This window comes from Trachurus trachurus, assembly GCF_905171665.1.
Source record: "Trachurus trachurus genome assembly, chromosome: 17".
Lineage (NCBI taxonomy): Eukaryota > Metazoa > Chordata > Actinopteri > Carangiformes > Carangidae > Trachurus > Trachurus trachurus.
In genome coordinates, this window is record NC_139900.1 from 28,672,200 (window position 1) to 28,698,381 (window position 26,182).

The 26,182-nt window shown below is 40.9% G+C and overlaps 3 protein-coding genes across 3 annotated transcripts; 1 reads left to right on the forward strand and 2 right to left on the reverse strand.

Moving 5' to 3' along the window:
• Positions 1 to 758: 758 nt before the first annotated feature.
• Positions 759 to 7,148, reverse strand: LOC311000624 (uncharacterized protein; the record flags this gene model as incomplete). The annotated part of the gene is made up of 13 exons (XM_083991364.1): positions 759 to 933; positions 1,103 to 1,136; positions 1,556 to 1,654; positions 2,211 to 2,274; positions 2,559 to 2,596; positions 2,786 to 2,849; positions 3,213 to 3,244; positions 3,362 to 3,485; positions 3,696 to 3,855; positions 4,085 to 4,217; positions 5,111 to 5,645; positions 5,886 to 6,077; positions 6,203 to 7,148. The coding sequence occupies 12 exons, from the start codon at positions 7,146 to 7,148 to the stop codon at positions 1,118 to 1,120; spliced, it is 2,406 nt and encodes an 801-aa protein (XP_083847490.1). The 3' UTR covers positions 759 to 933; positions 1,103 to 1,117.
• A 1,057-nt stretch (positions 7,149 to 8,205) lies between these two features.
• c8a (complement component 8, alpha polypeptide) lies at positions 8,206 to 17,593 on the forward strand. Its single transcript, XM_083991220.1, has 11 exons — positions 8,206 to 8,395; positions 8,506 to 8,614; positions 10,759 to 10,903; positions 10,995 to 11,142; positions 11,528 to 11,717; positions 11,798 to 11,980; positions 12,671 to 12,911; positions 13,002 to 13,130; positions 13,228 to 13,385; positions 13,911 to 14,136; positions 17,290 to 17,593. Exons 1-11 carry the CDS (start codon positions 8,280 to 8,282, stop codon positions 17,439 to 17,441), a joined length of 1,797 nt encoding a protein of 598 aa, XP_083847346.1. The 5' UTR covers positions 8,206 to 8,279; the 3' UTR covers positions 17,442 to 17,593.
• An 869-nt stretch (positions 17,594 to 18,462) lies between these two features.
• On the reverse strand, positions 18,463 to 25,878 carry c8b (complement component 8, beta polypeptide). Its single transcript, XM_083991221.1, has 12 exons — positions 25,730 to 25,878; positions 25,390 to 25,537; positions 23,663 to 23,810; positions 22,806 to 22,947; positions 22,580 to 22,712; positions 21,947 to 22,144; positions 21,524 to 21,764; positions 21,236 to 21,364; positions 20,990 to 21,153; positions 20,439 to 20,592; positions 18,873 to 18,944; positions 18,463 to 18,758 (listed from the first exon to the last, which is right to left on the reverse strand). The coding sequence occupies exons 1-12, from the start codon at positions 25,810 to 25,812 to the stop codon at positions 18,604 to 18,606; spliced, it is 1,767 nt and encodes a 588-aa protein (XP_083847347.1). The 5' UTR covers positions 25,813 to 25,878; the 3' UTR covers positions 18,463 to 18,603.
• Positions 25,879 to 26,182: the final 304 nt, after the last annotated feature.

Sequence of the window (26,182 nt, forward strand, 5' to 3'; positions counted from 1 at the left end):
GGTCAGAAGAACATGTATGTTTTCCATATTTAGGGCTGTTTTTCTTTATTTTCTATCCCGTAAGCCGGTGTTATTTTTCACTTTCACTCAAGATGCAGCAAGATAAACAGTCTGGTTTAAGTCTGGAGTAAAATTCCCAGATTACTCAGGTTTTCCCAGTCTGATTTACAGTATGAAAACGGAAACCCTGAACACTATAATGAGTTTCCTACATCATTTAAAAGTCAAGCAACAAAACATGTGGGAAATCCCGATACGGTCCATGATACTGCAACAAAATATAGTGAGATTCAAGTGCTGTGAAAGGAAACGGATTTAGATAGTACAGATTTCATGGCTTTATATCAGAATATAACTGTACATTTTGTAGGTCTACTGTACCGAGAACGTGGCAATGTCACAAAATGTCATGAAAACATGAATCAATAACAAATATTTATTACATGTAACACACAAACTGAAGAAAATCCAAATGCTAAGAACACAGTCACAAACATCTACGCAGGATATTACAAGTGGACAACTGGCTATTTCATGTTGTAAAGCTTTGGACAAAGTGCAATTATTAAATATGTGCACCATTTATATTTTTTTAACAGTAACTTCAGAGAAAATAAGAGTGAAGAACACAAAGTGAAAATGCACCATAATACACAAAGTGAGCAAAAAGTTTAATCTGGATTATAATAAATTTGCATTAGCACATGATAGTGTTTTATTTTCTCTACTGTGGAGGGTCAAATAAACATTTTCAAATAGTTGACAAAGAAAATCAATCTTCTTCACGCTATGAAATCCTACAGATAAACTGTACAGTTGAGGTTTTTCTGCACCGACATTCCCAGCTTTAGCTGATGTGGCAATCAGAAGGTGTCAGCATATAGTGGTGGAGGAGGAAGCAGCTCCAGCTCTGTGAAGTCCACCTCTTGTTCACTGTCACACAAAACAAAAACAAAAAAAAAGAGAGAACACCGCAGTTCATGGAGTGAATGCCAAAGCACCTGAAGTACTTAGTGTGCTCCTCACACGCCATGACAGTACTCGGCTAATACAAATAAAGATCAAGCTTCACTTGCTGATTAGAAAGAAACTCAACACTTACGGATATGGAGGCTCTTCAACAGCACACAAGAAGTCTGGATAAAGACAAGATACAAAGATGACATTAACTTTGAACTGCTGTCTGTGAAATATCCGACCCCGACACTCTGTCTCCAAGTCATTCGAAACAGATAAATGCTCCTCAAGTTATTTTCCATTAGAGACCAGACTCCAACCAGTGTTCAGACTGTAAAGTGACTTGTTAAGAGCTCTCCTCTGAGCTTCACCAGTATCAGTGAATGTGATAGAAGTGGTGACAACAGTGCAGTCATGGAAAAAACATAACTCTGTAAACTTACTTGGTGGGTCGTCACTGAGAATAGAGGACAAAATGAATAAAATAAAAAGAAAACATTTTCCATCAATAACATGGTTTTTGAATATGAAGACAATGGTGCAACAAATAAGGTTATGATCAATAAAATAATTTAATGTAATGTAAAGAATACTTTACTTTGTGGGTGTTGCTCCTTCACCGTCAGTGACATCAACAAATGTGTCTTTGTTGTGTTGAAAGAAGATGGCTAGCTTCTGGAGGGCTTCGTGTCTGGTCCTTCAAAGTTTAACATAAAACTGTTAGCAGTCATTTTACTGCTATATCTATTGTGTTTCATTCTTATCAATGAAGAGCACTTGCACAATTCACTACAGTGACCCTGAAATAAATTCTACATTTAAATAGACAATCAGCAATTTCCTGTTACATTTTGATGCTGCATTCGACAGGATGTTTTTCATTTTATACATTTGTTTGTCAACCTTCAATATGTTCCAGCATGAATAAAAAGACAAAAAGCCCCAAAAGGTCTCAACATCACTGATTTATGCACCTAGAGCAGTGTTGTATTTATTAGTACGTGACCCCAGAAACACTCCCTAAAATGTTAGAGCCTGTTGAGCTTTCCTTCAAAGTCCCCTGCAGAGAATGTTAAAATCCTGTTATCATTTTGTGGCGCTCTCCGAGTCTTGCTACTCATGAAAAAATACAAAAGTATGCACTGCTAAGATCCTTGAAAAAGAGGTGGATGTAAAATGATTTATGTACTTAGGGGCTTACAAGAGAAACCTGCCAAGCTATCTGCTTTGACACCTGTGTGTTTGAGACTTACTGTGTGTGCAGGTCCTCCAGGTTGGCATCGCTCAGAGTGTGCTGGGCGCCGACATGGCCGCAAGCTGTCAAAACCAACGCGTGAAGGGCAGAGGTTGGTCGGGTGGAGGAAGGGTGGGGGGGGCGAGTTGTGCGAGGACAGTGAGACAGTGGGAGGGAGGGATGGAGGAAATGGCATGGTAAAAGAGCACATCAAAGGCATGTTACTGTCTGCCATATGTCAGCGCATAACATAAACTAACCGCAGGCAGAGTTTGCATTTCCCTTTAAACCAGAGGGCTGGGTGGGGGGGCTACTGTTCTCTCAGCTTTTACTTTAAAAGAACTGGACGGACAGAAATTGTACTTACACAAATCAGACATGGTGGAAGTCTGCGGGGGAAAGCAACTATACAAACAGAAAAGAAAGAAAATAATTATATACACTGTGTACCACACAAATTCAATCATCTTCCAGAGGGAAAGACTGAAACAACTCTTATGTGGTCTACGGTTTCTGACATTCCTCGAAGAAACAGCACTTATCTAAAAGCCATGCTGAGCCCAGCAGAGGACAGTCAAAACTTGTCAGACTTACTGGCTTTCGTTGGAGGGCGAGAGAGTCTCATCTTCACAGGCCCACTCCTCGCTGTCATCTGTGACTGTGGAAAAACAAATTAGTTTGATTAAGCACAGTGTGCTTGCTGATGATAGAGGTTTGGCAGGGAAGCAGCCAAAGCCCCTCGGCCTACATGGAATTCCTCCACAATCATATAAAAACACATGGCTGCCAAGCAGATGACAACTAGTTAAGTTATTCAGACCAGGCCTTTGGGCTGGTTTCCAGTTTGTGCACAGGTGAACTCTGTCAGTCAACAAGCCTGTGCATTATATCAACCAGTCACATTCCCAGTCCTGCCTTTACTAGACAGTGGATTTTTTTTTGGGAAATGTTGAAGAAGCTAATGCAAAGTTTAGAGGTTAACAGTACAAGCACTCTTCATGCAGAGCCCTGTGACACTCACAGCTGCTTGTCAGCACAGGATGGCTGGAGGACCTGCAAAACAAAGAGCTAAAATTAATCATGATGCACCGATGAACAAGCAAGCAAGGTCTTGGTTTTAGCTTTTTGAATTAAGACGTTAAATAAGTTTATCTGTGAGTGAGCCGGCACCTGCTGCTGATGCTGATGGTATCCAACTCTGGGTTTCCTCCTCGTCCTGCTGCCTGGGCCTTTTTGCCAAGTTCCAGCATTTCCTTGATATTTAGCTCCACATTCATGACTGAAATGTAGCCATCTGCAAAACAAAACAGAGTAGAGCATTAATTAATTATTAATTAAATTAATAACCAATATAACTGTGTTGAAATAGCTTCGTATCGACAAGCAATCTTGTTTTTCCCCCCCTCAAATCCTGATATTAATTGAAAATATAAACGTCCTCTTTTAAATGGAGCAACATCATCAAAGTTAAACAATGTAGCAAAAACAATATGTCCAAACTCACATTTGTGGTTGGCGTCTCGAGCCAGCCACTTGCCTTTGGGGCAGTTGGTTGTGCGGATGATGCTGACCGTGTCCCCGCTCTTCACGGGGAGGTCGTTCTTGCGGACTTTACTGGCCACCATCACTTTGGCGTGGTACATAGGCTCCTCGTCGCCAGTCACCTAGACGGTACACATTTAAGTCATGGGATGCTGTGGTTTACACCAATTTCAGCTAAGCAGTTCATTATGCACAATTCCAAGCAGGGGAATTGCTGGAAAATTACAACCTCAAACAGTTTACTGCCTGTTTATTGAGCTTCACTGTGATACCATGACAACAACAGAGCAGAGAAAATACAGCTCTTATGAGAAGAAATTATCCTCAAGGTAATACGATTGCCTAACATACCTTGAACTTCTTTTTCATTTCATTTTCCTTCTTCTCCCTTTCTTTTTGCTCCTTTTTCTCCTTCTCCAGTCGCTGCTTCTCCCTCTTCTTCTGCTCTTTAAAGTCGGCAGTGTTGGGACTGTGACGGTCCTTACTGCAAACAAATGGGACTGTTCAGTGGCTAAAAAAAGCCAAGATTATTTTCTGTAAAGATTTGATTCACATCCGAAAATATAAAGAGGTATAAGCCAGTCAAAAAACACAGCATGAGATCTCAATGTGAAAACAGGGATGCAGGGTATGACCAGCTTGTTTTTAAATCACATCAGTGAGTGACAGGTGACGTGTCTAACATACCTGTGGACATGATTATGGGCCGAATGAGCATGTTCTCCTGATACACTACCCCTGCAGTTTGATTACCACAGGGAGAGAAAATCAATGGCTGTCTTCCATCTGGCAAAAATCAATCTCAATGAAGAAACAAAGGACGTGTATGTTGGGAGGAAGGAAAAAAAAAGGAAACAAAAAAGACATACCACGGATGCCGTGGCCACATGTTACACGCCTCCTCCTTCTTGAAATAAACACAGATGATTTTTAATTTACAACAGATGATTGTCAAAAGAGTGAAATATATAATAATGATAATAATGAATATTAACTTTGCTGTTCTCTTATTATTCACTAAGATGATTGTAAACTCAATTGGATTTAAATAGGAGATACCATAGGGTGTTTGTCAGCATAAGGATCTGTTAAAAAAAGAAGAAAAAAATTGAACACGGGTGTCAGATGGAGAGAATTCATTAAATGAGAATAAAACAGTGCATTGTGAAAACATTCTTACTCTTCAGACCAGCTTTACGTTTACGAGAGTTCTGGCCCAAGATGTATTTGTTGATGTTTTCAACATCTTCGTAAATGTTATCACACGTTTCATAGTAACTGTCCTGTTGAGACACACTGGAAGGGAGCAAATCAATCAAATGTGTGGTTTGAAAAAAACAAACAATTGCATTGGTGCTTGGCAAAAACAAAACTCACCTTGAATGCGTCTGAATGCCACTATTCAGCTCCGTGTGACTATTTAGCTCTGTTTCCTCTGGGAAAGAGTGGCACTCAGCACCTCCCAGATCAGTCTCATCAGCTTGGGAGTTAGAGGGAGGATCTACGGCCACCTCTTCACTCTGAGACCACAGCTCTGGTGCAGCAGCCTCTGGGAACTCTGAGAGGTTTATTGGTTCAGGGAAGCTGGCTGGATCAAGGGGTATTATGTTTGGACTGCCAAGGTTCAGATCTTGGATGATACAGCTCGCACTGGGCTCTGACGGCTCACACACTGACAAATCAGGTTGGGAAGACTTAAAATCTGTGACCCCGAAGTCAACTGGTGCAGGAAGGTCAGTGCTGACAAAGTCCAAAGCCTCCAGTTCGAGCACAGCAATATCAACAGCTTCTCCCTCTGCTGTCTCCACCTCTGGAAACTCTGGAGCATCCAGCACAGGGTTGGAGATGGATGGGAGCTCAGACTCTGGCTCAGGCTCTTCACTTGGTGCTTGGCTAAGGCCGGGTGACACCTCTATAAAAAGAAACAAATCAGCACTTGAGCAGATGTTCATCTATCCCACAAATAAGAATAATGTAAACTGCAGCACAGCTAAAACACAGCCATTGATCTCCAAGTAAAACACACATTCTTGCCTTTTTATCCTTCTGTGTGTGGCCACAAAATCAGACAGGCAGAAATGAAATAAAGCAAAGCTAGGGGAAATGGAAAACAGAAAGGAATAAAAAACAAAAGCAAGTTCACATACAGTACCATGGACTGTGGGTAGATGGAAACGGCTGAGATCTACTAATGGAGGTCTGGGGGGCTGTGCTGGTGGCGGCCCCAGCGACCTCAGGTCAGATAGAGGTTTCTTTGCAGGAGCCGAAGGTAGATGAGGTTGACCTTTCCTCGCAGAGGGAAGCTCAGTCTGACCCCGGCCAAACTGCTTAGTCAATGCAGACTCTAGCCATTGGGAAAAACAATACAACAACAATCACACACCAATTTTAAAAAAAAACCTTGTCTGAATTAAGATGATAAAGGTTTTTGATGCAGATTTTTTTTTATCATCATTGATTATAACTTACTGAGGGCAGTATTGTTAGCTTTGAAGAAAGGCCGGGCTGAAATACAAGCCAGGTGTGGAAGACAGACCGGTGGGGGCATAGACGGGTCAGACTCAACACTTTGGGAGCTCTTTGGTGGTGAAGGGAACGCCTTGTCTCTTGAGGTGTAGTCAGGGGAACGCAAGCTCTTGGGTTTTGTGGACAACAACATCTGTCGGCATGAGAACTTTTTCTTGGCCCTCTCCAAGGTGCTCATAATCCTGCTGTCAGAGTCGACACTTGTCTCGGCAGTAGGAGGGGTGATCGGCCTATCTGGGCACAAGAGGGGGCACTCAGCAGTCGATCGGTCACCTTGGAGCGAAATCCCATCTTCTGTGGTTTGTTTTTCCACCGGGTGCAACTCGCCAGGAGCACTGGAAGGTCTCGTGGTCAGATCAGCATAAGTGGGCTCCTCTCCATTTTCTCCACTGACTTTTGATGCTTTGGCCGACTTAAAAGGAAGCAGCAGACCCTTCTTCTTGATTTTAGCTTGTGGCGGGACTTCTTTTCCTGGCTCTGGTTGCAGTTTGTGCTCCTTTCTAACTGGTGGTTCCATCTTCTGCTCTTTTACAGGCTGGACAGGAAGCACCAGGGGCATGTGACGCTCTTTAAGGGATTGCCTCGTTGTGCTGTCTCCATTAGCGGGCTGAGATGAGGGGGACGTCTGCTGGAGTTGCGGTGGAAAGGAAATTGGTCGCTTGCCTCCAGATGCCCGCAGCTCATCTCTGAAGATGACCCGGGGAACCACTGGTGTCTTATTTTCCACAGCAACATTAATACTGCTGACCACGGAACAGCAGTGACCGCCGGGAGGTGGGAGGTGTCTGGGTTTCTCTGCAACAGCTGGTCGTCCGGTTTTACATTGAGCCAGAAGAGCCTCTTCCTGAAACTTGGCCCTCAGAGCTTTGAAGTTGATTGGCCCCTCCATAAAGATAGGAAACAATTAAATTAATAGAAATGGCTTAAAGTTACTTCTTGGGAGTCAAAACCTACATTTTATTTAAAGGTGGATTTAGAAAAAACTGTTTCATTTACTACTTAGTGCAGACTTATCATGCTGCTTTAAACTTAATCCAGAAATCTGCTACAGTTGCAAAAATTTGTCAATTCATTGATAAGATGCTAAACAGAAAATTGATCACCAAAACTTTAAATACTAGAAACTAAACTGTCTATATGGCCAAATGATACAGTTACAAGAGCATGTTAAACTTAGTGGATAGAGCTTTAATTATGCTCCAGTATTAAGAACAAGCATAAATAACATTAAGTCGTGAATGTTAATGGCACAGAATTAAACAAATCCAAAACACACTGCATTAAACATGATGTAGCTTGTGCAGGGCAGGGTAACAGGGCTAACTTTAGCTAACGTTAGTCTTTTGACAGACCTCCAGCTAAACAGTTACCAAGAAAACTCTTCCAGCTTTACCTCTGCCATTGTAGCTCGTCTTGTTCATCACTGTTCAGGACTGTGCATTAGAAAAGCCGTCGAAACTTTGGTGACGATTTACACGAGATGAATCGAGCAACCTGTTGGCTAATCCGATGCTAATGCAAACAATTTGAAAGCGCCGCCGTGAGTGACGCACCTGCGTGCTGCTGCGCGTAACCTGCGAGTGCCCGCCTACCCTACGAGCGCGTTCACGTTTGTTTCATTCAAAGACTCCTAGAGCCACTTGGCGATTGTTGGGCTTCTACTACCACTCATCATACTCCCTAAATTTAGCAAAAATGATTGAAATTGAAATGGATGAAATTCACAATGTCATACATTAAAAATGATTATTTATCGGTGACTAATTTCTCTTTGTGGTTGTTTGTGGCAGAAGGAAATCAATTGTGTTTTAGGTTGCTTTCCTGGCAGCCTATGTTTACATATTGAGACACAGACACCATATCTGAAAAAGGGGGGTTGCAGATCAAAGAAAAAAAATCTGTTTGCTCTTGATCAATCATTCACCGTGTTTGGTCAACAGTGCTGTGGTAGAGCTCCCCAGAGGACAGCTGCATTGTGATGTGCCAGTTTAATGTTCAGGAGTAACGACTCATTTTCAGCATGAGGCTGTTTGTTCATATAGTACCGGTAGTACTCCTGGGTTTATGTGCACTGCATCTGTTCATCAGTTGTACTGTGGATGCATCCAAGAGGCCATGGACAACTTCTGACGAGAGGTGCAGTATATCTTCACTACTTTATTATCTCCTGGAAAGCACTTTGAAAACACATCAGCAGAGGGTTTAGATCTGGAATTGAAATGATAATGTTTTGTTTTGGGGAGCAGGGAGGCCAAGGCAAGGATGGCCAGAAATATAAACAGACCTGCACCTATCGACTGTATGATGGGGAGATGGAATCCTTGGACTCCTTGTAACGACTGCACAGACATACAGGTAACAGTGTTTATTTGTTGGCTTGCTTGTTTGTTTTCATTATTAGCTACACAAATACATTAATGCTGTATATAAAATAGCCTACCATTATTAGAGGCTGGACAGTTCGTGTCAGGTAGCTCAGATCAATAAGTCCAAAGGGAGCTGTTATTATCCCAAATCAGCACTCCTGCTCCTTTGTCAGTTCTAATGATACTGTAGCCTACTACATTTTAGGTTTTTCCCCAAACTCCACCAAATATTACATAGCTAGCCTATTGTAGACATCTATTTACATGATTTTGAATTTGAACTCAAGGATTGCAGCATAGTAGGCCTACCGGTATACCAGTACCAGTAGGGAGTGAGTCAATATCACTATGGAGTGCCTTTGGTGTCCTCATCAGAATCACTCAGTCATCATGAAAATATAGCAGAATAATGAAACTCTGAGGTCTTATTATAAATGGCCAAACATTTACTCACATATTGGTATAATTATAATTCACTTAAAATATGTTCCCTTTATTTTATACCGTTTTCTTGCATTGGATGTACGTGATTTTGGCATGTCCCACACAGTGCTCTGCTAACTACAGCGTGTGTAATAAGTGCTTAAATGATACTAAATTAAAACTTTTTTTACATGGTTTTATTGTCCACAACAGCCTATTTGAGAAAAACAGTAAGTCTGATCATGTATATTCTATTTTCATAATTATATTGAACATTTTGTGTGCGTCCCTGAAATCGCTGTCCACCCTGTCATTTTGGGGTAACTGCCCCTTTAAGAAACCCTATGATGTTTTCAGTGACATTACTACCATCATTTTGTCTTTCTTCAATGGAGCCTGACACAGTGGCTAGTTGCAAAGTAAGTATTTACACATATATTTCGTATTTGTTCTCGTATTATGTGTGCAGTTGGATGTTGTCAAGCTTAACATGTCCACTCTGTCATAGTGAAATATCAATTAATATAAATACCTTTCAAAAATTTGAAACATATTTGTTAAAAAGTACACAGTCAGCTTGCTAACTGAATCATGTTGCTAACTGAAGGTCCACCATGTGCTCATTTAATGTTAAAATTAGTTTAAAATGTCCACCCTGTCATTGTCCACCCTGTCAGTACAGTACTGTAAACCTCCCATGACAGGGTGGACATGGTTCATGACAGGAAGGACATGTGCATAGTTTTGGCCTTATGCTGATAATTTTACACACTACTATACATTTTATAACAGTATATGCTGTACTGTACATAGTAAGAGTGGACAATATGGACTTTTTTGGTGATATTATTACAAATTGTGTTTCAGGCAAAGGCGTCAAGGGGAAAGCATTCGAAGGAGTTCGAAGAGGAAACTGAAAAAACACCTCGCAAAAGAGAAAACTAAAACTGAGAAATATAAGAAGATTCAATTGTTCAACTGGTTTCCCCCTATATGGGAAAAAGACCTCTGACATTTTTTTTAACATCATTTCTTTTAGATTTATTGCATTTATGAGTGTCCACCCTGTCATGCCCAATGTCCACCCTGTCATTGTCCACCCCGTCATTTTCATGTTTTATTAAAATAAACAAATTATTTTCACAAGTTATTGAAACCTTTTGTGTGATTCTGTTATAAACAAAAGAGGGCCAAATAGAATTGTTTGAAAGTTTGACCAGATATCTTTGTTGTTAGATTTTATTTAGAAAAGAAAGTGCAATTCTCGCAGATTTTATAGAGAAACAAAGAGTTTGCCATAATTTCATTAATATCCAAATACTTTTCCCATTAACTAAAATATAGTGTTGAGAAAGGGACTAAAAAGCTTTCTAAAAATGTATATTTTATAATCACTATGTAATTACAATGTATTTATTCTACTTTGAATGTGTCCATGACAGGGTGGACATATTTCGCTGTTTGCATATACTTTGTTTGCTTTCAGTTTATTTCTAAAAAGTGTGGGAGCTTGACCATCATGCATTTCTAATAGCATAACATCTACTTAATACAATTAATATGAAGTTACATGGAAAAACTCAGCTTTTATTTTTGGAAATGGGGAAGTCTCAAAGGCACCTTATAGTGATATTGACTCGAGTGTTTTCTGTGTGAGCCTACAGTAAAGCTCACTGATGGTAACAGAATGAATTTTCAACTTTGCTTTAGTACCGTTTCCGACCCTTGGAGAAACCCTCACAGTTTGGGGGCACAGCATGCGGTGATTTGTGGGAGAGGCGGCAGTGCCCAGCACCAAGGGCACAGTGTATGGTGCCAGATTACTGTGAAGAGACCTTCACCTGCGCAGAGAGCGGCAAGTCCCATCAACAACCACTCAGACTGTGTTGTTGTTGTTTTTGATGTGAGCAATACGGAGGTCATACTGTATGTTCATGTTTTCGCAGGGCGCTGTATCAGTCCGTCACTTCGCTGTAACGGAGAAGATGACTGTGTTGATGGTTCTGATGAGGCAAACTGTGAAACCGTCAATCGGAGAAACGACAAGTGTTCCACTCTAATGTCAATCCCTGGCGCTGACCGTGGCACTCAGGGGTAGGTAGCTGTTGTTATTGTTTTATTCATTTTATTTAGTCTATATAATTGAAATAAAAATGTAAAGCCATGCATAAGTACAAAAAAAAAAATCAATTTGGAAAATTATTTTAACAATGGAAAATCCTTTTTTTTTTGTTGCTCAGAGAATATTCCTAGAAATACTGGTAATGCCTGGCACATAATTCTAATTAGGAAAAAAAATATGTATGTATGTTCAGTAGCTACTAAGTCAGTCACTTCCTGTGCAAGGCTAAGCTAACCGGATGCTGACTGTAGTTCACTTACTATGCAAACACAAGAGTGGAGAAATCCTACCATCTAAATCTTGATATTGTCAAATCTTTGTTCCTTCAATGACCAACTGGAATTCTTCTTTGCCTAGGTACAATATCTTGACTGGAGAATTTATGGATTATGTACTTGACTATAAGTACTATGGAGGAAAGTGTGAATATGTCTATAATGGTGACTGGAGGAAATTCACTTACGAATCATTCTGTGAGAATCTGGGCTTCAATGATCTAGACAAAAACTACCGGAAACCTTATAATTATCATGCCTACCGTTTTGTGGTAAGATTCTTTTTTTAAAGAACCTTCATAATTGGGCTGTTAAAACTGGGATATTTTGTCATAAAGTTCATCTGTCACAGGCTCAAGCTAGATCAGAGGGCTCTCATGAGTACTATGAAGATATGGCCAGTATGCTGAAGGCAAGGCAAACCTTCAATTCTGCCAACGGGGGTGTCACGATCGGGATCTCCTTAGTGGAGTTTGGCGGCAGTGGAAAGACAGAGGAGACGTTTCTCAAGAACATTACAAAGTATCAAAGCCAGGTAAGAATCCATAGACGGACATACTGACATGTTTTACAAGATAACAGATGCACTTAGTTTTATTGTTTGTTTTTGGTCTAATACAGGTTCTGCTAAATAATTTGTCGGAAGACTGGGCACATTGTATCGTAATTTATTTACTCAGCTAAAACCCTTGCTAGAAAATAGACTGACTGGGTTTGGTTAGCGAAGAGTAACTGTCTAAATGCAGAAATTATGGTTTTGCGTGTGTGTTCCCTGTTGTCTCACCTACTGATCCATGGTCGGTGCTGTGAGCTGATGAGAGCACAAAGGGCGTTGACACATTTCCTTGTAGGTGATGATCAAATTTGCACACACCTTTATACACACAAACCTTTAGTAGATCAAGCCCATAGCTTAGAAACAAAATGTAGGGATCTTTATCCTAAATAAGCCCGACTCTCTTGACCATCTCCTAAGTGTATCTCAATATTTAAATGTTAGATAATGGCATGCTAAATATATAGCATTGAACTCCTAACCTCGAAGAAAACAAGGAGCCTACATGCATTACTCAAAACTGTGAACTCCTTTATACAGTCTCTATATCTTTGACAAAAAAACAAGGCTGAGATACATATCAGTGATATTACCTGCAGCTTTACTCATGATTCATGATGTAAGTATTTCACTATCTTTTTTTGTTTTGTTTTGTTTTTTTGTCCTCAGGACAAAGGGTATATAAGGCTTTGGTCCAAAGTGCAAACAGCCCATTTCAAGATGAGAAGCAGTAAACTAATGCTTCATGAAGATTTCTACACTGCACTCATGGATCTCCCCGAGCAGTATGACTTTGGGATGTACTACCGGTTCTTTGACCAATATGGCACCCACTATGTCACTGAGGGCACTATGGGAGGAACCCTCGAATATGTTGCAGTTATCAACAAAACCGCCATGGCAAAATCAGGTACTGTGGGCAGTTTGGTAATCTAACTGGGAATGTAACATAAAGTAACGTAAAGTAACTTTTGTGCATCTCTTTTCCCAAACTATGCAGAAATTAACGCGGAACAAACTGAGCTTTGCCTCGGTGCCTCTATTGGTTTAGGCAAAACATATTCAGGAGTATTTGTAGGTGGTAAACTGAGTCCGGAAAGCTGCGGTAAAGGCGGATCCTACGGTGAAGGTAAGGCATTGAAATACAATTGGTAGAAAATCCTCACCACTCAGACAGAGGCTTCATTTGAAACTGTTGGCTAATTTGTTTTGCTTTTGAAACACAGACAGGGACTCTGACTCTTCTTCGATTGAGGACATTATTACTCTGGTAAAGGGAGGAAACCTTTACAGCACCAGTGGGGTGTTAGCTATCAAGAACCCAGAAACCTACAGGAAATGGGGAACCTCTCTCAAATACAACCCAACAGTCATTGAATATGAGGTGATGTCATTTTACATATTTTTTAAATTCTCACCCAGTGTTGCTTATAATGACTTTTTTTTTTTTTTTTTTTTTTACAATGTGGTCATCTTAAAGGGACAACGAGGAGTTTCTATTTGGTTATAAAAATGTCTCACGTTAATGTGGATGAATCTACGCCAACCACACTTGTTAATGGGTCCATTTTCGATAAATATATTATTTTGTCTCTATGGTTATTTTGTTATTATTAGTGGTGGCGGCTTTACTTTCGGTTTCGTGGCGAGTCATGAGAATAACGCCGCCAAATCGCCGTTTATGGTGGGAACTACGACGGTATGTGATCGTCTTCGAACCTCTGACTTTAATTCTTGATGAATGAAAACATGAGTCTGTCTTGCGCCGGTCAAAGAATTTCACGGTGCGCGCAGAGGCTCATAAATGTAGTGTGGAAACGCTTCGCTTTTCCAAAACTCCTTGTTGTCCCTTTAAAAAAACTTCTCTCTTTCTCCTGTTCCTCTCTGTCCTTCCTCCCCTTTCACCCAGATCATGCCAATCCATGAGCTGGTGCGCCTCAGCACAGCCGCTGATCATGTGGGTGAGAGACTGGCCAACTTGCAGAAGGGCATGGATGAGTACACGCGGGAGTTCAACCCCTGTCGCTGCGCCCCCTGCAAACACGATGGGGTCCCCGTCTTCTCGGGTGCCTCCTGTAGCTGTATCTGTAAGTCCGGCTTCTTTGGACAAGCCTGTGAACAGACTCACAGAGGAGGTGAGATGTTGTGACAAATAGTTGTCTTCTTAAGCCGGTGCATAATAAAAAAAGTTGTCTTCTTACACAACTAGTAGATAAAACAAACCACCATTAAAGGACAATTCCGGGAAAATTCAACTCGGGGGTGTATTTTCCTAACATTTTAGGTCTAAAGGAAGGAATCTGAAGATTTTCAGTTTAATTGCTCCTGTTTTGCGGTAGTTGTGTCTGTCCCCGCATCGCCACGGCAGCAATGAATGGGAGCGGATGCAAGTTCCGCTGCTTAGTCTGTTTACATCCCTCAAAGCCGCAACTTTTTTCCACAGACAGCATCAGATGGCTACTCAAACATGCACCGAGAAGTTTATTTACTTCAAGCAAGCCGACATGTTTGTAAAACTAGATCTAATTCAAAGTCTCCCAGAGTCTCGCGCGAGACCCAAGTTGACGCTCGGTGTATTCAGGTGCAGTCGGAGCCACCGTTTGTGTCATAAACACAGGAATATCAACTCTTTACTGGCTTCAAGTAAAAAAAACTTCTCGGCGCATGTTTGAGTAGCCACCCGACGCTGTCTGTGGAAAAAAATGTACACTTGAAGCAAGTCAAGAGTTGGTATTCCTGTGTTTATGACACAAACGGTAGCTTTTCCCACTGCATGTGAACACACCGAGCACGGCAACTGGGTCTCGCGCGAGACTCTGGGAGACTTTGAATTAGATCGACTTTTACAAACATGTCGGCTTGCTTGAAGTAAATAAACTTCTCGGTGCATGTTTGAGTCGCCATCTGACGCTGTCTGTGGAAAAAAAGTTGCGGCTTTGAGGGATGCAAACAGCCTAAGCAGCAGAACTTACATCCGCTCCCATTCATTGCTGCCGTGGCGATGCAGGGACAGACACACCTACCGCAAAACAGGAGCAATTAAACTGAAAATCTTCAGATTCCTTCTTTTGGACCTAAAATGTCAGGAAAATACACCCCCGAGTTGAATTTGCCCGGAATTGTCCTTTATAACAGAACATGACTTTCCATGTTGAGCAGATGGCTCCTGTCAGCACTCTGAGCTCATGTACCAGTCCTACAAAGGCAAAGTGCAGTATCTGCATTTTTTTTTTTGACCAATCAAAAGTGTGGCATATTCTCTTCAATCTGGTAGAATTTAATATTGGTACTGCTAAAATTTCCAGAGTTATTGGGCTTTTTATTTTGCTGTCCATCCAAAAAAGCACTGTGAAACCAAGGCAAAGTGCTGTATCTAGCTAATACCAAGCCAAAGTGCAGTATCTGCACCAAAACTAAGGCAAAAGTGCAGTATCTGCCATAAAATGGTCAAAATTGGTCAGAAAGACAAACTACAGTACAAAATACATTTAATTCAGTCCACCTTTATCTAATCAATTATAGACTTGGTAGTTATTCATAATTTGATGCTTAAACCTGACAATGAAAAACACCAAAAGCTGTATTTCTCAGTTTGGCATTTTTACAGATACTGCACTTTGCCTGAGTGTCCTTCATTTCTTTACCAGAAGCCCATTCATATGTGGAATCAGTTAGCACTCTGATGTCTATTGATGTCAAGGACTGTGAGCACCAGTTGGCACATTAGCATTGTGATCAAATAGCAGCGGGAAATGTGACCCAAACCTTCTAACATGGCACAGTCATGTAATCGTATTGCACGTTAACAGTGCTGTATGTGTCATGATACAGTCAGACAGTAACTTGAAATAAATAACCAAACCATCTGCTGGTTGAAGTGGTTGAAGTGTTCACTCATGTCCACATGGAACGATGACTGTCATGCAACACAGTTTGCAGAGTATTGACTATTAAGAGAGCTTGTACCCTTTTCAGTAACAACTTATCTCTCATCTTGTGTTCATTGAGATGTCTACTCCAGCTCTGTATGAACAATTTATCTCTGCTATTCCTATTCCTATGTGTCTTTGTCACTCTCATGCATGGAAGTGTTTTGCACAGAACTATATTTCATCAATCTTCCAAAAAAAAAAACATCTTCACCAACTCAGGTCAGCGCAATGCCAGCACAGTCCTGGCACCCTGAATGACAGGCACAGAGTGGACTTGTAAAGAGACAGACAAGGAGAGGAATTGAATGGATATTTTTCCAGCGTACCATCACTACCGGTGTGGTGGGGGTTCTCTTCACTAGTCTGACTGACTGTGACAGATGAATGCAGAGCTATTTGTTTTTGGCAGTGAGAGAGAGCGAGACAGAGTGTGGCACAGAGGGGAGCTTTAGTGTTAAGGAGTGTTTCAATGTGGTGTGTGTAGCTTTACAATGAAAAACTGTGATTTTACCCATTTGAAATAGAAATCAAGATGTGGCGCTAGGTGTTGATATAGTGTCAGGCTGCCACAAAAGAAATATCTATGGGGATTTGCTGGATGTGGTGGTGAACATCTGAGGCAGTCCCACACTGTCACATCCACTGCAACAGCTCCACACCTCAGTGGAAAAATGGAGAGTGGCACTCTGCCATTACAACCAGTATGTAGTCCAATGGGGTTTGCATGAAACACATTATTTCTGTTGTCAGGATAGTCAGGTAATAGACTGGTGTTTTAGCTGATGAGGGCAGTGAAGTTAAAGGATCTTGATAATCATTAGAATTGATCCATGTGGATCCATGTCCAGTCCAGTTTCATAGCAATCATCCGTTGTATAGACATTCAGATGTTTCACTCTGGACTATAAAGTCAAATGGTTGTGTAGAAATTATATAAGAAGATCACAGACTTAAAATGATTTCGAGTACTATACTTGATGGCAACCTAATAGTTATTGAGATATTTAGTTTGGGGCAAAACTAAGCATTTCCATCCCTATAAACACAGTGCTAGTCTGGCTCAAATATAGACTAATCAGCAGTTCTACCCTACCAAATATCACAGAAAATAGTCCCCCTCCGTGTTATATTACTGATTTATAACCTTTTATGCCCAGCTGTTAAATTTATAATGTGTTTTGCATTGGTGAATTGTCATAATATTGGCCAGCTCAGTGTTGCAGTAAAATATAAACCTCTACTTAAGGTGCCTGTTTGGGTCAGAGGATGTGATGGAGTAATGGCAGGGTTTCCTCTTAGCTAATCATATCCATGACTTAAGATCAAAATAAAACTCTGCCATTTGTAACTCCACAGATGTCAAGACAGATGGGTCGTGGTCTTGCTGGGCGGCCTGGTCAGAGTGCGCGTCAACGAGTCAGACCAGGAGAAGAACCTGTAATAATCCCGCACCTGAAAAGGGCGGAGCAAACTGTGTCGGCTCCTCCTCTCAGACGCGACGCTGTTAAAGTTTGGTCCTGTTCTCTAAAGATGCTGTTGGTGCTAAGTGAGCACAACAGTTTATTTTGTCAGAGCCTTCAAAAATACAATCTGCCTTTCCCAGGTCACACTGTATAACTTACTGTATATCCAGGTAGTAATAAATGTGTGTTGTGCAGGCTTTTTTTGTGTGTCAGTATTTTGTTGTATCTAAACATTTTTGTAACTGCACGAGTAAAACTGCCATTTAAGTTGTATAAGACAATTTGTAAATATGAATTTTAAATTTGGTTAACAGAAGCTGAATCCTATGGAAGAGTATTAGGGCCACTTATGGAAAAAAAATGAGAGGAGAAATAATTTTTGTCATTATGCGCATTGAGAATAAAGTCAAAATGTCGAGAATAAAATCAAAATGTCGAGAATATAGTGGAAATGTTGTGGAAAAAGTTGAAATTAGAAAATTAAAAAACATGTGTTATATCAATTAAAGCAGAATTAAGCGTTCCGGTCGTTTTGGCTAACTTCTTGTCAGCCGATGGAGTTAGCAGTCCTCGCCCTCGTCCCTACGTCACCACATTCACGCGCATCCCTTGGCTGCACACACAGAGAGGACCGCCCCTTTATGCCGTTCTCTCTCCTCATTGGATAAAGGTTGTAGGATACAAGGAAAGTTTTCTCCTCGGCTTACAGCAGAGCAGAGTGACTGACAGACCCGTGTTTCAGACCAAACACTCTATGTAAGTGATTGCTGTCGGAAGATATAACTATTTAAGACTTATATTAACAAAAACATTCCGCTTACTTCTGCTTTAAGTGTGCAGTTGCATAACTTCAGAAACCAATTTTACCGTTTCACTCCAAGGATATGTGCAAATTGTACTTCAACTTTATTCTCAACATTTTCACTTTATTCTCAAAATACATAATGAAAAAAAAATCTCCCTCTCATTTTTTTTCATGAGGGGCCCTAATACTTCAGAATCCAGATCGAGTGATAACAAAGAAATGGTTCACATTGTTTAACATAAAATAATAATTGAAGACATGCCTTTTTTTTGTTGTTTTATTTTTATTCAAATGGAAACTTTTTTTTCACACCAAGTACTTCCAAGTCAAAAAACACCACAAATGATTCTCCTGTTGTGAATCTCTGATTGAGTGCTGACATGGGAGCTGGTGAGCAGGGTTTTAATAGCATGGAGTGGACTCTTGCTGCAGTCCCCTGCATGGCATGCCTTCCCTGCTGGGTGCTGGGTTGTTGCACTGTCGGCTCCTAGACCTCGTTCCTCCACTGCAGGATGACCATGATGACCAGCAGCTCCAGCTGCCGTCAATGGCTATATCTGTCAGAAAGGGTCACACGTTAGTTATGTCGATGTCTCAGTAGGTTTAGTGCAAAAAAGGAAAATCATGTTTTATGCAGTTTTTCATAAATATTTTGGATGCGGAGAACTAACCTGTTGGCCTCAGAGTGATCTCACAGGCCAGTCCTCTGTAGCCAATAGGGCACACACATTCACATCGTGTACCTGTTGGCAAACACAACGATATTTTCTTCACCATCATCCATCATTTCTGTTTGTACCGTTATACTGTGCATTATATGTTGATGGATAAATATAATATCTTTAAATTAAAACTAAAGATGGAGAATCAGTTTGGAGTGAAAAAAAACATGTAGGTTCTGTTTGAAAACTGAAAGGAAGTGAGCAGCAGGTCAAAAATTGCTTTTCCAGCATTCGGGTTAAGTTTTAAGTTTTCCAGTATTTTGTGCCTTACATACAAATCTATGATGGAAGATGATACTTTTTAATAATCTTATATGGTGGATCTTCCAGGGGGGTCTTCCACACTGGGAGCTGTGTCTGGGCTGCTACTGACTCCTCCCAGTGTGGATCCCAAAGATAGCGCTTCCTCAATCCTCAGTGTCATGCCATGTCTCCCTATTGTCAGTAGTGAGAGTGTGCAGGTGTGTGTGTGTGTGTGTGTGTATGTTTGTGTGTGTGCGTGTGTGCGTGCGTGCGTGTGTGTGTGTAGTATGGAGGGGCTTTATTTGTAATTGTTTTTTTCTATGTTTCTATTTTCTTTTTATGTGTGTAATATCTATGTAGGAAAAGTCCTCTATAAATGAAGTTTGATTGATTGATTGACTGAATATAATATAGCAAGATTCTCAAATGAAAATATCCAGAGTGTGAACAAATCTCGCTGACTGTGACTGTGTGTGGACAATTAACAAAACACCTACTGATTGGCTTGTCTGATGCTAATTTAGCGAGCTTTAATTAGCAGAAAACTGATAATGAACCTATCAATAAAATAAATTTGACCTACTGTATGACCTAAACATCAACACATGGATCACAGCTCACATGGCTTTCTGAGAAAAATAGTCCTAATATCAGCTCTCCTCCTCCTTTTCCCTTCTGGCCCCTCCATGGTTATCAACGTGTCTGCATATGCACGGAGAGGAGGAGACATTGTGCAGCTGCCTAAGTGTGTGGGGTGGTGGGTTGTGGGTGTGTGTGGGGGGCTAATTACATTCGCCACAAAAGATTTAGTGATTATGAGCTCTTAATTCATATTCATATTTTGGGAGTACAAAAAGACCCAGTGCTGAAGAAAAAAGATGTGCCCCTGTTGGTGGCATTTGCGTGTTCAAAAATATTCAGAGGAAGGTATCCGCAGCATCATGCTTCAGATCTACATCTGTGCATAACAGTAGTGCAATTTTTTTTTAAACATACAATGAGTGAAACAAGACAGTGGAAAGAAAAGCACAATTGTATGAGATCTCGTTTGATTCTGTTTTCTTTTTTGCTTTTTCCATTATATCTATTTTTTGCTGTTTTTAATTCCTGATTTCTGTGCAGCACATTAAAGACCTCTGTGTATGATGCAATGATAAATACATTTGCTTTGCGTTGGCCGAGCTCGCCTGATACATTGAACTTTCTGTGAACAAATGAAGGGCCGGCGGTACTTTCAGTGGAAGGGACAAACAATAAGATGCCCTGGCTTACCTTTCAAGACAGCCACTCCATTGTTCCGACAGGGGGCACAGCGGCACGGGCTAACCTCTGCCATGTACTCGGACAGAGCTCTCTTTAGGTTTCTCTTCAGAATAGCATCATCAGCAAAGTCTCTGGAGGTCACCAGCTCAAACAGCGGCTGAGTCTGATGAGAAACAAGTGTCACGATTAAACCAGGATCGTGTTACTGTTGAATTTCACCTCCCCTGGCCTGGAGTTTTTTCAGATGGAGCCAACTGAGGAAACTCTCAGGTGTTGAAACTTGACCCTGCTGTACCCAGACAGCCTTGTTGTACTTGGCATGGCCTGACGTCTGTTTGTTTTTCAACATGCTATTGATTGGCTTAGCTGTAATTGGGAGACCATTTTATCACCGCTGCAAAATGGAGATGGAGATGGATGAAAGAAATACAGAAAATGTATTACGCTAGAGTCACAAGAGATTTGGGAGACAAGACACAGATAAAAGAGCGTTAGCTACAGTACAGGGGGGGCTATATCATGTTACATGAACGAAAACAGTGAAAGAATGTGAAACTCACTTTCATGCGAATGAAGTCAGGGTTGAAATGCACAGCTTCACCCCACAGCTTCATTAGTTTCGGTCCGGGAAGCTTTTTAGACACCAAAGCAGTGATGGATTCACTATTACCACCTTTCACTTCGGCAAAAAAGTCCTCCACCTCGCTGCCATGTACCGAGTCATCTGCACAGAGACAGAAGAAGACCTTTAGCATTTTAGCATCACTCCATGTTGCAAAAGCGTTTCATAAAACATGAGACCTCACCTCCCATCTCATTCAACAGGCCATTGCACTTTCCACCTTCCACTCCCAGTGACACATAAACACCCTGAATGTTGGCTCCAATGTTGACGCCTGCCTGGACGCATTTTTTGTAGTCTTCCAAAGAATAATCTAAAAACAACACAACTCAGTCATGGAGGGGTTTATTTTCTGTCATATATATGTGCATCATCCTTCTCAGACTTGTGCCATGAGGAGAGGTATTTCAGTGTCATAGTGTGTCGGTGACAATGCCCAGTGACTCCAGTTTGAGAACCAGTGCTTCATTACCTGACTTTTCGAGCTTCTCCTTGTTCAAGATGATGGTGTGTTCATATTCTCCCCCAAGTCCAGCCTCTGTGATGTAGTGGGTGCCGTAGTCTCTGAATATCTGTCTGTATTCTCCGTACACATACGCCTGTGGCAAAGAGCGCAGGCGCTGCAGGAACTCAGGGTGAAGCATCAAATCGTCCGCCTTCAGCATGTACTGGGCCAATTCCATTTCTGCTTTGGCCCTCACGAAGCTGTTAGTCTGAGGGGAGAATCAGTGGGAGGCAGGTGAAGGACACCTAGCTTGTGAATTTTCAAAAGGATTTTGGAAAATCTAAAAAATGTCATAGAATTTTTTTTGGTTTGGTTTGGTTTTCAGATAAGTGGGTGCACCAGTGGATTGTAAGGACGTCAGGAGAGAAGAAAAAACAAACACCATCTCACCTTGCCAGAGGCTCTGCGCATCTTCCGAATTGAATTGGTTCGTTTGTCATCACTGTAGTTGAAGCCAAATTCAAACACGCCAGGAACGGCAATGCCAAATGAAACCTTGGTTTGCCTTGTACGCTCAAGCATGCTGTTGTCCACATATTCGGAGTACGAGGTAAAAGACTGCGTGACGAAATCAAATGTGCCTCTTGTCTGTGGAGCGGAAAAATTTAGCTTTTAAATGAGCGGGACCTTGTAATCTTCAAACTATGGAATGTGAAAAAACATTAAAGATTGAGATGAAAACTAATGGAAAGAAATGGAAATCATGATTAGTCCAGTTTAACTTAAGGAAGCAATTAACACAAGGAAAAGCTTATTTAATAATAAGTAATAATGCAGTTATAAATGTTAATATTCCATTAATAAGTGCTAAATGAGTCAATTAATTAATTTTGGTCCAGATCTTATGTAGTTTTTTTCTGGTAAGTCATCAAATGTTCACTTCAACTGATTAGTGGATGATCTATTAATCATTAATCAAGCCATTAATTACAGTAGTTATGACAAAGTGTGTGTCACAACAGAAGTGATTATAATTTCTTCAGTCAGCTCAGACTCAGGACTCTGACTGCTGGTTATTTCCACCTCTTGAGTGTACTGTTGCAGGTTGTAAGGCTTCCTGTATCTGACGTTGGCGATGTACTGGGGCAGGCAGCCGCCAGCATAGTATCTGTTATCAAGCACTACTCCCTCCAGCTTACTGTTCAAGATGTTGATTCTGAAAGATGAGTCAAGACGAGCATTATCAATGAGTAGACATAATGTGCTAAAAATGAAATCTCTGACCGAAACTATTAGGAATGTGACTCACCCTTTGGCAAGGTTTTCTATTCCCCAGTACTCCTCAGGCTCTGTTCTGCAGGGCTTGGTAACCCTCCCACAGCCCACTTCATCTGACATGTCCCCACAGTCATCCTCCCCACTACACTGCAGAGTTCTGTGAATACAGCGACCTGGCAGAGGGAAAAGCTTTGGCTCATTCGCTTTCTTAAGTGATGACAAGTTCAGCACAACTCTTATGCCTTTATTGTAAATAGAAGCATTAACTAGCAGCAGATCAGATTAGCTTAGTGTAAAGGTTGGAAACAGTGGGGAAACAGTGAGCCAGGGTCAGTCCATAGGTAAAGAGTCCATTAAATCACTTCACTAAACTACAACTTGTTTTTTTGGCTCCTTACAGATGTTATCTGCTGTTCCTTAGAGGGGACAAGTTTATGTGGGGTTATATGTCTACGCTAATAAATTCTTTCTCTACGGGAGCTGCCTTGGTGTGCGGATTTTTATTCTTTATCCAGGTTATATGTCTGACTCTTTCTCGGCTGTGGATGGTGACTTAAATGACCTTCAGAGCCATTTTTAGATGATTTTAACTGTTTGCCCTGCTGCTATTCTTATGCTAAGCTAATCATCTGCTGATGGTACGTGCATATTCACAAAAAAAGCATATAGGCCTACTGTACAGTAAGTGTATTTACTGAGATATTGTACTTACCCTTAAATTAAGACCAAAGCTCTTTAATACAAAATAGTTTGACATTTCCTGACTGGGATTTAGAAACGACTCACTCACACAAGACACAGATTATTAATACTCTTCTGTGTGTGACTTGGATTTTTAATCATTATTCCACCGTAACACAAAACACTTAATGATTCGGTATATGATACCTGTTTGGGCGCAGAGGAAACCTTCACACAGAGGAACATTGTTGCATTGGTAGCGATCAGAAACAACACAGGCCTCCTCCTCCCGGTCGTGATAATCACACCGCTCCCCTCCAAACTGAGACGGTTGGGTGAGCCTAGAAAAGCGATACTGGATGGTTGAGAGAGAAAAAAAAAACACAGAAATAGTTAAGAGAAACACAGAGGAAGGCCCAACAAATCCCAATGAAGGTGCTGGAGGAGCTCTGAACCTCTTCCTGGGAACTTAAGCCCCTGAAATCACATTAGTGGGCTGTTTTCACTTTGTCATTAAGGTTATTAAGGCCCCTCCTTGTAAAGTGGATGAGATAGAGCATTTAAGTACATCATCTGAGACCTCGGTCTCTACCTCACAGCAAAACATTTCACACCACTGAATGCAGTGTTTTAATTATTTCTCTGTCTTACCTGCATCCACATCTAATCTCCTTCATAATGAATGCTGCATTATGAGTGGTGAGATCAATTTATGGCCTGTAGTTCATTTGGATATTGAGTGTCTATATTTAGCTCACTGCAGTTCATAGCACTTCAGTGTATAGGCTAATTATTATTTTGAATGTTGAATCAAGGTTAATGGTTTTTAGTTGATGGGAAAATTAGAAATTTGCTTTCTTATTGAGGTAAGCATAATAGGAGGTCTTGACAGCCCTTTGATGTCCAATAACATTAGCAAGTACCTTAGGTTAGCACAAAGACAGGAAACAGGAAACAACTACATGGGGTCTTTAATGGTAACAATAGTACACTTTGTTTTGTTTTTTCTGTATGAATTAAACAATTGGTGAACTTTGTACTGATTGTTTCTTTTGGGTAACACCAGGCTAGCTTTTTCAATTTGTTATGCTAAGATAGGTTAACAGGATGATGGCTCCACATGTATGATACAGACATGAGTGGTATCTATCGACTCATAGCTATAAATAAATATTCCCCAAAATGTTTCCCAAAACTGGTGAATCTTGGGGCTTTTCAACTTAACAGGGGAAAAGTAAACAAATTACAGTTAGTTATTAATTAATGCTCTGCAACTTAAATGCATTTCCAAACACTGCCGCAAACACTCACAACTCCTGCAAACACATGAACATACTGCAGTGCAGACTCACGCAATGTCCAATGGAGGTGACGACGAAAAGTGGGGTGCGCTTTTGTTATTGACATTAGAAGATATGAAGGTGCTACATGTTTTTTATTAAAACATAATTTAGATACTGTTGCAAATCAAGCATGCACTGTAAGAACACCAATGTAGGCTACTCTCAGCTTAGTTTTAGTCAGTAGCCAGGTCTGTCAGGTTTGTGTGTCCCCTGAAACACCTGTTTTGACTTTTTTCCAATGTTTTTGTGTATTTGCAAGGTGCTGTGAGTGCATACCTTGTAAAATTGATGAAGTTGTTGTTGTTGTTCTCAAGTTGCAGTGCAATGAGCTAATTTAAAGTCACATATTAACCAAATGTGTATGCGTATAGGCTGAAGTTTGACTGGTGATATGCAATTTTCTTCTATATTCTATAACTAGCCACAGTCTGGTTGCTGTATTCATTGCCTTGCTGACCTAACTGAGATTTACTGTGGTCATGTGCATTTCATTCTGGAGCATTCTGACACATTCAGGCCATGTAGGCTGTTGTGGTTGTAATGTTCGCCCATGTTCACTATCACCTGCCCAGTACCATCATGCATACTTACTCTTTTCTTCTGACAAATGTCACATTGAGACCATCGGCTCCACTCTGACATAACGCAGTCCAAATGCTGAACTACCACCTGCTCACCCACTGAGCGAGGTTCACGAACACTGGGCTCCTCATTGTTCGCTGACGTGATGCCGACTTCACTGTGACATGTAGAAGAAAATCACGGAAAAATATCTTGCTAAATCAGTCTGGAATCACTTTTGATACCTTTGCAGAAACTTTACAGAGACTCGTCTTTGACAGCAAGACAGTCACATTAATGAACCTTAATGAAAATCATCAGACAAGAAATACAGGCCATCAATTATATTAAACACATAAAACTCCCATACCTTAAAAGCACCAGGATCAAGATAACATGGAGAAGACAGCAGTGCAAACGGAGTGCACTCCTCTGTATCAGCACAGAAAACATGGTTGTGTATCATGACTGACTGCGCACAAGAAGACAACACTGCTGCTCTGTCTACGTAAACACACACTGATCGATACTGGCCTGGATATGAACTCATCGGTGTCATTACACTCAGAGGTGGAGCTGAATACACATTACTACTGCAGGCCCTCAAGACCCCAAAACTCAGCATGGGGGCTCATTTGCAGACAAAACTACAAAGGTTCTCTAACAAAAACATTGTACAAATCCACATGTCTGGATGTCTTTTCAGAATATCACCCATTAAAATCTCTATGGTGGATAATCATAAGATAAATATAATATAAGCAGTTCTGTGATACAACTGGAACAGTGACAAAACACACTCTGGATCAGAACACAGCCTTGC

Bases quoted from the DNA above. Each gene is read 5' to 3' on its own strand.
- c8a (XM_083991220.1), top strand. From the start codon at position 8,280: ATGAGGCTGTTTGTTCATATAGTACCGGTAGTACTCCTGGGTTTATGT. The intron at 10,904-10,994 runs GCAAGTCCCATC...ATGTTTTCGCAG, and splicing joins CTTCACCTGCGCAGAGAGCG to GGCGCTGTATCAGTCCGTCA. The intron at 14,137-17,289 runs GTGAGATGTTGT...GTAACTCCACAG, and splicing joins TGAACAGACTCACAGAGGAG to ATGTCAAGACAGATGGGTCG.
- c8b (XM_083991221.1), bottom strand. From the start codon at position 25,812: ATGTTTTCTGTGCTGATACAGAGGAGTGCACTCCGTTTGCACTGCTGT. The intron at 22,145-22,579 runs GTGGAAATAACC...TCCGCTCCACAG, and splicing joins TGCAACAGTACACTCAAGAG to ACAAGAGGCACATTTGATTT. The intron at 18,759-18,872 runs GTTAGTTCTCCG...CCTTTCTGACAG, and splicing joins GATCACTCTGAGGCCAACAG to ATATAGCCATTGACGGCAGC.